Source organism: Crocodylus siamensis, chromosome 1 (assembly GCF_052110815.1).
Source record: "Crocodylus siamensis isolate JL-2025a chromosome 1, ASM5211081v1, whole genome shotgun sequence".
Lineage (NCBI taxonomy): Eukaryota > Metazoa > Chordata > Crocodylia > Crocodylidae > Crocodylus > Crocodylus siamensis.
Window position 1 is genome coordinate 291,641,996 of NC_143395.1, and position 12,980 is coordinate 291,654,975.

Sequence of the window (12,980 nt, forward strand, 5' to 3'; positions counted from 1 at the left end):
AGGCTGTAGTTACTCCAGAACTTGCTGTAGTCCCTCAAGCCCCCTTCAGCACTGTTGTTGCCTGCCTGCCCACCCTCGCCCCATGCATAGATCCAGGGGCATACTCTACCCTATGTCCTGACCAGTGTGGGTAGCAGCAGGAGCTGTCCCCGCCTCCCCTACACACAGCTCAGTCGGTGCCCAGCCCTACTCCCTCCCTCACTGCAGGAACCTCAGTCATGCTACCCCCCTCCCCCTTCGCTCACAGCAGACTTACCAGCCGGACCTGGCTGATCTCCACCCTGCTGGGCTGTGTTCCTGGCCACCTGCATGCTGTGCTGTGCCTGTACACATGCACACAGCATACATCACATTATCAGCCACATCAGTTCTGCTATGACCTCTTTAAGTACCCATAGGGGTATGCGTAAGCTACAGCATGAGGATTGAATTTAGCCTGAACAGCTTCACTAGGTCATACAGATCATTCAGGATAGCAATCCTGCATCTTTGTACCAGTTGTTGAGATTCTTTCATATCTGTTGCAGTCTCTATAGATATCACTTTATGGGGTTTTTGGGAGTCTGCCAAGGGTTCTGTTTTGTTAGGGGGGTGGGGGGTTGCCAACTATGAAACACTTTTCTTTGTCTCAGTCCCTAACTTTGACCCAAGTACAGGATCTGCACGGGGTACAGGCAGAGCAGGCCGCAGCTGCGGACTGGTGGTTCAGCCAGGCTGCGTTTGAGGTGCGCAGCAGTGGGGGGGGGAGGCTATGGTGAAATTTTGGGTGGCTGCAGCCGTTTGCCTGCCCACCTGCCCCCCTGCCCAGTAACATCCCTCCCAGCCCCCCTCACCGGGAACAGCCTGGCACAGCTCTGGCCCCAGCTCACAGCTGCAGCCCACCCCACCCATGCCTATGCAGCTTCATGAGCCCGTGCCCTCCCAGGGTGCACACAGCGGCAGCAGCTGCTTCCCAGACAATCCATGGCTCCATCCTCTGCCCTGCCCTGCCCCAGGCCCACTCCTCTCCCACTGTGGGGGACATTGATCTGCTCCCCTATGCCCCTTTCCTCTCCCGCTCCCCTTCTACCACAACAGACTTAGCAGCTGGATGCAGCTGTACTAGGAAGCAGATTGGTATCAGTCGATATGCCTCCTTAAAAATCAACTATCGGTATCGGCCCCCAAAATCTTTGTGTACCCCTACTTTTAATCCATACTGTCCCCAACATGTCTGACTCTCACCTAGTCTGTTCATTGCTTATACCCTCACTTTCCAGAAAAATACTTCATACCAAGGTCAAAGTGATCAGGGAAAATGAAATGCTCTTCATCTAACACAAATAAATATTCATTAGTTTCCCACCTTTTGTCCGTTGTTGCTTTCCAGTGTTCTGCGGCCCTGTAAGGAGGCCCAATTTCAATTTCTCTGTTTTATGTATTAAAAACTAAGACTTGTGGTCACATTAGGATCTGTAACTTCCTTGCTTACAAAAAGTCTTAAGTTTTCTTTTTGCATGTGTGTAATGTACCTGCTGTGCTGCATAATAGTTCAGTTACTTGGATGCATACAAAGTTGCGGCATATGTAGTTTAAAAACTTTTTAAAAACCCACAAAAATGTAGGGGAGAACTGAAACTTCTTATATACTGAATGGGGATGGTAAACAGAATGCCATTCTCTTAGTTTAACTTTAAAGCAATACTATTTATCAGTTAATTTGGGAGGATTTTCTGTACTCTAATGAAGCCTCAGCCCTAAAGAGCTACAATAAATTGAAAAATAAGGGCCTGAGATTGGCAGCTTCTAACTGTAATGCTGTTGAAACACGATCAGTGAAGTCTCCTTTAGGGTGTGTCTTCATTTGACACTAGCATACTTTTATTTAGGCAAGAAAATTTTGTCCTGACTAAGCACTTTGAGGTCCCATCACTAAATCTTCTCTTTCCTAGTTTTAGCTTGCTATCTGCAAGTCTTGATTTTTTTTATAATAGTGTTCCACTGTTTTTTATTCCTGTTTTTTGTAAACAGTTCAGGTAGAAATCACTTGACTGTGAATGCAGACTCATATTGCAACATTACAGACAAGTGCATAATTTTCATTTCATGAAACGAAATTTATCTCTGCAAGTTTAATTGTAATTTATCTTGCAGTTCTTTCCTTATGCATTCTAACATGGCAGTCCCCTGATAAAGAGCTGGAGGACTTGCAAGGAATGTATTTGCTGTGTAATAAGAATTTAGTCTTCAGTGACATGTAGCTGAAGTTAGCATTTTGTGACCGAAGGAAATAGGAGGTCTTAGTGGTAGCTACAAACCGCCCAACACTGGCATCTTTACATTCCTTCAGGGTTGTGTTTTTAAAGAAAAAAAAAAGTGGGAAGAGTTTATATCGATGGAAAGAAACAACCTGTTTGGGGAACCGTACTATCTTGTTTAGATTCTGGAATGCATGCAGAGGGCAGGCCCCCAAAGTGCCTTTCCAGTCTGCTGTGATCCCAGCCAAGTTCCCTTTAATGTATGGAGCAGGCTAGTTGAGCTGGCTCTCTTCGAATACCACACAACTAAAGCGCAGCTGCTGCTTTAAGTGGCACTGTGATAACAGAAGGGCTCTGCTATATTTACAACCGGCACTTGAGAGCCTGGACTGGCACATACAGACATTATATGAAATCTGAAAGCATGAGGATAAAGGAGATTTCCTTGAGACAAGATCCTGATCTAAGAAAGGAATTGGCATTGCTAGCTCGAGGATGTGATTTTGTTTTACCTTCTAGATTTAAGAAGAGACTGAAAGCTTTCCAGCAGGTCCAGGTTTGTTTTTGTCTTTTGTATAATAATGCTTCTCCTTGTGAAGGCATAACTTTCAAGTCTGTCATGTTTTTTATGACTGGAAAAAAGTTAAGTAGGCATATTTGAGTGACTTTGGGTGGGTGTTTGTTTTAAAAAGCACAAATATTATATTGAAGGGAGGGACTTCTATTGCACTTTCCTGCTGTTTTGAATTGTGAACTTGTTGCAAGCCAAAATAAATATTTAAGTTATTTAGCATAATAACCACATGCATAACCTCTGCAGATGTTTATGAATTGATAAGCGTGGCATGTTTAATACTATAGTATTTCCCTTGCACTGTGCACACTTCTATACAAGCTGTATTTTATTCCTTGCTGAAAGTAGGTGCACAAAAACAAGTGGAAGTAGGCTAAATAAAGCTTTACTCAAACACAAGTGCATTTATTGATATCTATATTTTGAGTTGCGTAATATGAGGTGCTTTAAGGCACTAACATTTCAAACTCTGTGTTTGGGTCTAATGACTGCAGTTGAGAAGTTGTTGCTATGCATCGTGTGTGCCTAATTGCTACTTTGCAGCCATTGTGTTAAGTCTACTATTTTGTGAAGAGTTTAATTAGGAGTACATAATAGAAATGCTGCTGATTTGTGTACATTCTTCAGAATATGGGTGCTTTTAAGCAAACTATCTTGTAACTTTTTCTTCCCGAAATGTACTAGCCTAGCTAGGATTGCCTAATCCAGGGCTGTTCAGTTTGTGGCCCATAAACCACATGCAGTCCCCTAGGGGTTAAACTGCAGCCCCTGGGCTCCTGGTCTGGATGTTACTCCCTCCTTTTTGCTCTCTTGCTGCTGCCGCTGCTGCTGCTGTAGTCGCCAGGCTCCTCCAGCTTCTGCTGCCTACTAGAACCCCTGGGGGTGGGGCATGCCAATGCAGCACATGGACATGGGGACCTTCTGTGGCATTGGTACCAGTACAGTGCAATGGGAGTCATTCACCATGTAGTGGAACCACACTGCTGTGCCCACGCATATGAAAGTGCTGTATGATTTGATGTATTGAAGCCAAAGGACTTGTTGGTCTTGTGTGGGTTATTGGGGTCCCATGCAGTGTGGCAGGGAGAAGAGGGCTCTCAACATGCATTTGTAGCCGACACTGTGGTGACGGTGTGGGGACTCGCATGGCACATGGGGAAGCAGGGCAGGGTGGCGGAGAGAGGGTGTGGTGTGGTGTGGTGTGGTATGAAGCTCAAGGGTTTGGAGCCTGTATGGCTGGGGGGCCTACAGTTCCCAGCCCTTCTAGAAGTTGGACAGCTCTAGCTCAGTCAATGCAACCACAAGTACCAAAAATCTGTGTTTGGGTGACACCTAAGGATAAACTTTTTTTTTTTTTTTTTTTTTTTTATAGCTCTGAAAGAACAAGAGTTAATGAATTTTTCAGCCACTCATTAATGTTTTTTCATGAATTGGGGACACCACTATTCCCAAACATTGACATTTGTATTTCATGCATGAAACTGTTCTACCTCTTTGTTCTAAAGAGTGACAGCCAAACTCAAGTTCTTAGATTTTGGAATTTAAAATCAATATAATCTAAATATGGCTTGTGAGTTGAAATCTTAATTCAAATTCTCATAGTCTGGTGTCCCTTTCAGGTGACCTTCAAGAGAAGGCCAGGGAGCCTCATGACCCAATTAGATTAATATATTGGATTAAGTGCATTAAATACTAATATGTCAGTTTTGGTCAAACTGAGTTGTCTGAAAAGATCATCTCTCATTTTAAAGCAAAGTTCCAAAACTGATCCTGCTATCTTAAAGTATTCTGTACGAGATGTCATTTTATTACTGTTCTAGTTGGTGTTGTCAATAGAAAAAGTATACTACCTGAAGGCAGCTGGAGAAGTGCAACAAACTAAAATGCCATATGTATAATTTAACTCTATGTATCAAAAGATGCAAGATTAAATTCTTAGAGGGTGGGGAACACAGCTGGAGGCAGACTTTTATATTTAAGTGTGTGTGTTTATGTATATGTATCATCTTTTTGCTAAAAATATTAAGGGGCCGCCTACAGGGTAAGATTACCTTGAGCTATTTTATCAGTCCAAGTACTTTAGATAAACTAAGTGATTTGGGAAAAGAAAAAAACGTAAATGAAGGAACCCCTAAAGATCATGTAGACAGATTATGAGTACACACATTAAGGGTATGTACATGCAGCTAAACCAAACTTGAATAAAACCTCCTCTATGGAACTTGCAAATGTTAACTTGCATACATTGTAACACCAGTTGTAGTTCTTAATGTGGGACAGGAATGAACCTTTACTAATCGCTTTCAATCTGAGTTGAAACATTTTTGCTTTTGCATAAATTTCAGTTTAACATATGGATGCCAATAATTTTAAAAACATTGTTACAACATGTAACATTGCACAAAATGAATTGCTTCTAATATTTACAGAAGGGTGAGGGGTGAAACTGAACTTCTACTTTTCTTTTAATGTTTTATGAGCACTAGCAATTGAAATGAAGGAGCAGGGTGGTTGAATTTTTTAAAGATATTATCTATTCGGCTGTTAATTGTAATGTTTGTGCCTGCTATGGACTTGATGTTTCGGAGTAAGTTGTAATGGGCCCTCCTTAAGGATGCTTATGTTGAAATTGTGTAGCTGTTAACAAGTTTTAAATAGACAAGTCATTTTAATTACACTGTTACTTTGACAGTCATGATACTGTCACCTCTCTTGTCTCTTAAATGAGCTAGGGCAACTTTAATTTTCTAATTCCTAAATTTAGGAGGTAAATCTCTTGGGCCTTCATACTTTTTAAACCAGTGAAAAAAAGGGAGGTCCAAGCTGTTTGCAGATTCTTTCCATACTTCTTAAAAATAGTGTTTGAATGAAATATTTGACTTGTTAGGCAAATGCTAGATTTCCTGTACCAGACTTATAGCTATTAACACTATAGGTGGGGTCAATACCTAAAAAAGAAGCAAAACCTGATGTACTGTATATCAAGCTTTTGATTTTAAACCGGTATGAACATTTGCTAAAACATTTGTTACGAGTTTGTTCAGGCTGATTGATGGAGCTATAATGGCTCCTGGAATTTTGATGAGTCAGTGGGCTTTTTAGCCCAGAGCTCTGAACGTAAACAACTCGAAGCACGATATCCTTTTCTGCAGCAGTGTTTAATGGAGCCAAACGAATCGCTTTTTTTGTGAAAGTTTCTTCTACAGGACTGAAAGAGGAATTTTTGGTAAACTGGGTGGTTCAGTAGAGCCCGGGGACAGGCTATTTCCTAGCAGCTGTTTTTATTACTTGGGGTAAAATAGAGGAAGAATCGCTTTTTCTAGGGAAGCCCTTTTAAGCAACCGAATGGGCCTTTCACAACTGGCGGGGGGGGGGGGGCAGGGGGAGAGTAGCTGCCTCTGTCCAAAAATGCCTTACCCCTGATGCTTAAAAGTACTTTTCTACTCATCCACAAAGTTTAAGTGAGAAATTTGCATTGATCATATGTGAAAGGAACTAGTTGAGAGCTTTTAATTACTCCTTTAAGCAGTTACGCTTATTGAATGTAATTCTTGTAATACTGGAAAAGGCAGCTATATCCATTCTGCTCATCAGTTTTCCTGAAACTCTAGAGTAAGAACATGTTGTGATGCATCAACTGTGCTGGAAACTGAAAGATGTGAACTGAAAGGTTTATTACTTGCTGATAGCTGAGTAGAGTGTTTCTTTCCACACAGCAGTTGGTGACATCCCTAACTGTCACAGAGCTAGCACGTCAGCCACATTACTAATTCAGTCATGTAAGGAAAGCTCTATTTGAGGTTGTGAGGAAAAAGCATTATATCAAAAATACATGTGTATACATAATTCACACTGATATCCTGGTATTTGGTGAACTAAAAAAAACCTTTGCTGTTTACGAGCCTTATGAAATGGTCCAGCTGTTAATATGGCATTGTAGATTTATCATTTAAGAGTGATTTTAATCTCAGTGCTACTTGCTTTCAGCAGGAAAAGCCATTGTCTGAATTTTAAACTACCCTTTCTTCAGTTTTTTTTCTTCTGAACTTGTATATACGGGTTTTATTTCCATCTGAAGTAATAGCCTAATCAGCCTGTAGACGGAGCTCCTTTAGCTCTTAATTCTTACAACTTTCTTGCTGCTTCTCCCCCCCATCCCTGCTTTGCCCCCTTTTAAAATGTTCTTTTAGCTCCTTAAAGGCAACTATAGCTGAAAGTTTTTTTTAGTGATCTTTTTATTCCCCCTGCCTTTCCCACCAAATCACTGAAATCTTTCCAGAAGAACATTTAATAGTTGAGTCTACAAGCCACAGCATATTGTACTATCTATAACGGGGATGGGCAATTATTTTGGGTTGAGGGCTACTTTACCCAGTTTTGGCAGGCTGTTGAGGGCCACATGGGTAGCCCTGCCCTTTGACATGTGCCCCACCTCCTGGTCACCATCTTGGGATCAATGTCCCAGGGCCAGCACTGGTAGGGCCCAAAGCGGGGCACAGGCTGGCAGGGGTCTGTGGAGCGGGGCTGGGCTGCACCAGCAGGGAGAGGGGGAGCTGGCCCAGCTTCATAGGGTCCCTGCCAGCTGGAACCCCATGGTCCTGCCACCCTGCTCTGGGCCCTGCTGGCGCTGGCCCTGGGACACCTGTGCAGGCCCCATGCTCCTGCTGGCTGCCGCACTTGCCCACTCCCAGTGGCCCCCAGCCCCACGGTACAGGTCGGGGGCATTGCACAACCCTGACTCCCTGCTCACCAGCTGGGAAAAAGCTGGTGTTGAGTGTAGGGAAAAGCGGCCCCTTGCCTGCCCCATGGCTGGTGCTCCCTGCTGCAGCTACTCGCAGCCTGCATGGAGCTGTCCTGAGCAGGCACTGGCAGCCCAATGCAGGCTGCGAGCAGCCACAGCATGGAGTGCCAGGCATGGGGTGGGCAAGGGGCCGCTTTTCTCCCCAAACTCAGCACCAGCTTGGAACCCGCCCCTGCTTCCAGCCTGGGCCCTGCAGGCTCCAGGATCGCCTGTTGGGGCTGCGTGCGGTGGCAGCAGCTGTGGCCCCTTCAGTTTTTCCCCCCCCCCCCCCCCCCCCCCCCTTGCCATGCTGGGCAGTGTTTGCTGCTGCTGCCCACCTGGAGCTCAGGCACTGGGCAGCTCACAGGCGACAATGGCAAACAGTGCCTGGCGCAGCAAGTGGGAGTGCTGCAGCTGCTGTCGCCATACATGGCCCTGACAGGTGAGCCCAGAGCCAGTGCAGGGCCCAGGCTGGCAGTAGGGCCAGGTTACAAACTGGTGCTGAGCACAGGGGAACAAAAGTGGCCCCTTGCCTGCCGTGGCTGGCACCCTGTGCCGCAGCCACTCTCAGCCTGCCTGGGGCTGCCTGTGCCTGCTCGGGACAGCTCCACATGGGCTACTAGTGGCTGGAGGAGAGAGCACTGGCCACAGGGCAGGGGAATGGCTGCTTTCCTCCATGCTGGGAAAGAGCAGGGAAGGAGCCTGGGGAAAAGCGGCCCTTCCCCCACCCCATGGCCAGCACTGTGCTGCAGCTGTTCACAGCCTACGCGGGGCTGTTGTGAGCAGGCACAGGCAGCCCCAGGCAGGCTGTGAGCAGCTGCAACATGGGTCACGGAGCAGGTGAGGGGTCGCTTTTCCCCAGGGTCCTCCCCTGCCCTCCTTCACACACCCCTGCCACCTGAGGTTCTGGTGCAGGGCAACCACATGGTCCCAGGCCAGAAGGCCTGGGGGGCGGGGCTGGGGGGGGCCTGATGTTGTGGGAGCCCACCAGGGCTTCCCCTGGGTCCTACTGCCCTTGGTTCCTGTCAGAAATAACAGGAACCCAAGGCAGATAAATACTAATATTCTAAATATTTTAGGGGCCCTGTGGGCTGGATAGAACGACCTTGTGGTCCCAGATACAGCCTGCGGGCCATATTTTGCCCACCCCTGATCTATAAGTATGTGTAAGGGGGGAGGGGCAAAGAGGAGAGTTGGTTTTCTGAATCTTCTATCGTAGACAGGAAGTAGTTTGGCTCGCATTTAGAAGACAATGGGTGCATGTTCATGTGCGGTTAATTTGAAGCAATATGTTCTGGAGCAGTTTGAGCCAGAGTAAACTACTCCCAGGTACAGCCTCCTATGCGTGTGCCTGGGTGGAGCAGTTTATGCCAGGGCCACTCCTGCCCTGTTCTGCCTCAGGTGGTGGTGGTAGAGAGGTTGGCTGGGGCACAAGGGTGCTGAAACTGCAGAGCCACGTGTCTAGGTGGCAGACAGGATTCTGGCCCCCTGCTGGCTGGGATGACTGGGCACAGTTTACACTCATGATCAGCATTTACACGTGCATTTAATTGCAGTTAATTACTCTGCCATAAGATGATGCTGTCCCCAACAGTGGGGTTAATTGGTGGTGGTGTTAATTAGTTTACTGTGGCATACTACTGTAACACATGCAGACGGTGACTCTTTACTCTGCCGCTAATTTGTCTACTCAGAAATAAAGCACGAGTGTAGACATGGCCAACCAACAGATGAATAATGCTCACTGTTGGAGGTAAACTCCTTGGTGATTATTAGCAGACTAGCATTCAATTCTAGGTTACTTAACTCTTCAGGAGACTTAACACCAGCTTTTGCATCATGGGTGCAGCATCAGAAATTTATGACAGTTTTACATATTCTATTCAGTTTATTCCACTCTCCTCTCCTCCCTTCCCCTTTCTCCCCTACCAGAAAAACCCAACCAAACAAATCCTGGATACTACGATAATTTTTTTTTCTTTGCAGAAACCAGTCAAACTGACTTTAACTAAATAACCACATTGGTACGAAAGAGAAGAGAAAAGGTTCTAAATACTATATTTAGAAGAAAGTGCTTCAGCTACTCATAGATTTATTTATTTTTGTTATACCACAGTCATCTCCAGCAGATGCCAACTTTGTAAGAGAGCATCTAAAAGATCTGAGAACCCATTGAAACAAGAAGGTCCAGATTGAAGGTTGTTTCCTCCTAAAATTCCCATTGCTACTGGATTCTCAGAGCTTTACAGAAGACCAGTAATTCTGGATATAGCAGCTCCCATGATAAAGCAGATAGTGCCAGTACAACTGACTCAACTGTATTTTGAGTAAGATGTATTTAACTTCAATTTAGAACCCATCATTTTCCCTGTTTAACTGTCTAGTAAATCAAAGTTTTAGACCTAATGATTTAGAGCCATTGTACAGTAAAATATAGATGCTCCCCATTCTATTGCTAAACATGTTTCCACAAGTTCTGTAAACACTGATGCAAGCAGTAGATCTCTGCCTCGCTTTCCTTGATTAAGTAGCCTGCAGTGCATTTAACTTGTTCAGCATGTTTACACATAGTATTAACTCCCTATTACTGCCAAACCAGTAGGTTTTGTGATGGGAGATCTCTTCCACAGCTGTCCGGATGGAGGTTTAGTTGTGAAAGGGAAGTATTTCTTAAAATTGGTGCGTCCTCTGGTTTTATTAAATATTTTACAAGAGCTGTAACCCCCTAACAGCTGGCTTATGAAGGTATAATTAAGTATGTCCTCTGTAAAGAGCAAGTGAATTGATATTTATGCATATAAATTATGGCACAGATTGCTGTTTTGGTGCTTTTTTCCCCAGAAGTGAGGTGACTTGTCTAGATTCTTCTAAATTTGATTGTATTTATCTATATGAAAATTACAACATCTGCTTTTATTGTTTAAAATTATTAACCATGGAGGAAGTACATTCTTCAGCTCCAAGTGCTGAGGAAGTGTTTGCAGCAGTAATCCCACCCAACAACACAGTTCACTCCCAACAGACCTGTGCGCTTGCCCAAGTCTGCTGTAGCAAATTGCAACAGAATCCTTGTACTTCTGAAGTGACAAGTCATTTTAGTTGTTACTGGTCTCTAACTTTGTTAGGACAAATGTATTCAAGGTTAGAGACAGCAGTAAGTGAGGAGAATGTAGATTGCTTTCTACAGTGGTAAAATACCATGCGGAAACTCAGCTGGAGAGGTCATAATCTTTGCTGATCTAGTGAAGATCAATTTTTATTTTACACTTTTACTTGTGTATACTGAATCTTAATCTACTGGTGCTATATGGACATAAATCTCTACTCACTTCTTAAAATTTGCATAAAAGTTTAATAGAAAATCCATTTTAAAATTGAGCTGCTTTAAAGTTGTCAAACTTAATAAAAATAAATAATTAGTATTCATCCAAACTACCCACTCGAGAGACCATCCTTGGTAGACTGTATGTTAAAAGTGTGATCATACACCTGGTTTTTGTTCAGTAGTCCCTTGTCCTTGTACCTCTGTTCACCTCCTTGCATGGGCCTGGAGGAATGGAAAAAATAAGCAGTGCCTTGAAAAGTCTAGCAAAGTGTACATGAAGTCTTGTTTTGCAGTAATAAGTACAAACGGAAGCAGGTACCCTGTAATAGAGAAACTAGATTCACTGCTGATCTGCCCCCTTGGCTCAACAAGGAACTGATGGACCTCATTAAACTCAAAATAAGCCTATACCGCCCTGGGCCAGGCAGCCTAGCCAGGGCCTGCCTCCCTCCCCTCTGCCCAGGCAGCACCTGTGGCAAGGGGCTGGATTTGATCTCAAGAGGCCCGTTCCAGCCCCTAATGTCTGAAATATATGAACTTTTGCCATCAAAGTTTGCTGTTTCCACTGCCATAGAATGTGTTGGTAGGTCAATCCTGGGTTTTTAGAGCGGGGGCGAGATTCTGGTTAATATGTTTATAGGAACCTGCTGGTTTGGTGTTTGGTTTTTTGTTTTTTTTTGCGGGGGGGGGGTGTATTTGTGTTTTTTGGGGGGGATTGTTTTTGTTTTTTCCCCCTCCCCCTCCCCACACCAGGAAATGAGGATTTCAGTCCTCTGGCTGTTCAGCCACAAAATGCTATATGCCTCTTTCATTCATCTACCAATAGAAGAAGAGGGAAAAGCATGGTAACACTAACAACTGCTGGCTGATGAATCTTCTGCTACAGTTTATATAAGTACAGGCATTTTTACTTTTTAACATGGATTCCTATACTCTGATCAAGTCTACAGTGAAATTAGCTACATCAGAGTAAACATTTTTATGAAGGATTCCAAGTATCTACAGAGCTGTTATCTACCTGAGATCAACAGGAAAGATGCCAAGGGGGATACACTTTCAGTGCTGGTCTTAACCATGGGGGAGGGAAGGGTGGTGCGGGGTGCAGGGCACTTTCCTACCTCTCTGGAACCAAGTTTGTTGGATTAACTTCAGTTTAGTGACAGTCTGCCAACAGGTGCTTTGCAGTTTGATTGACATGCTTCTGTTTCAGACCAGCTTCTAGGTGATGGCGAACTTGGTCTTTGAGACTGTGTGCTTCCACGATAAATTTTTTTAAGTCTCATTAATATACGGTAATGGATTTCTTTCAGAGTATCTTTCTTTCCGTGCTCTTGATCCAATCCAGAATCTGGAACAGTGGGCTTTTTCTAGCACCTACCCAGGTAAAGTCAGAAGCGTTGATAGACTGAAATATGATCAGTGGTTTTTGAATATTATCAGCAAGTGGCAAAGAGCTTGTTGGTGATGCTGATTCCTTGTTCCAACTGCTGGATCAGGAAGATGGTTTAAAATATTCTTAAACTTCTACATAAGTAATTTATGTAGCTGGTATTCTTGGGATCAAGATCAGAAGGCTGCTCCCTATGGTTGCGTGTGTAAAATGTAATCCACAATACTGAAATCTCTAGATGAGAAATCCAGTGCTTTAGCAGATTATCAAAATGTCAGAAAAGAACACTTAAGCTTGCAGAGCATCACTTACTGGATTCAGAACAGAGAAGGGAGGAAGACTGTCTGACTCATACAGCTCATCTGCTCCCTATGTTATTGAAGCCAGCATATTCTTGCTTAACTAAAGCAGTTCTGTTCTTGGGGGTGATGTGGTCAGCTCTGATTTTAAAGGACAGTTCTGTGCGCTTCAGAATGGATTGGGAGCAAGACTATTATAGCATCATTGTATTGACTGGTTGCCAGTCCCATGCTTCTATGGCTATGACAGCTGCAGAAAAAGTATATGCACAAATTGAAAGAGACCCCCTTGGCCTGGTTTATGGATGTTCAAGATTCCATGACTTACTGCACTGTCAGATTCTTTACAGAAACAAATCACAAGCCTAGGGTTAC

The 12,980-nt window shown here is 44.2% G+C and overlaps 1 protein-coding gene across 7 annotated transcripts in view; it reads left to right on the plus strand.

Annotated features, from left to right (window-relative positions):
• The window catches only part of PPP2R3B (protein phosphatase 2 regulatory subunit B''beta), an 87,775-nt gene that overhangs the window by 24,004 nt on the left and 50,791 nt on the right, over nt 1–12,980 (plus strand). Inside the window, exon 1 of one of the 7 annotated variants that reach the window (XM_090064554.1) lies at nt 2,467–2,793. The exons of the other annotated variants lie outside the window; for them this stretch is intronic. Coding sequence (XP_089920680.1) covers nt 2,647–2,793 — 147 coding nt within the window. The 5' untranslated portion in view covers nt 2,467–2,646. Of the gene's footprint in view, nt 1–2,466; nt 2,794–12,980 lie in introns of those variants that run through there. 7 annotated transcript variants of the gene reach the window in all.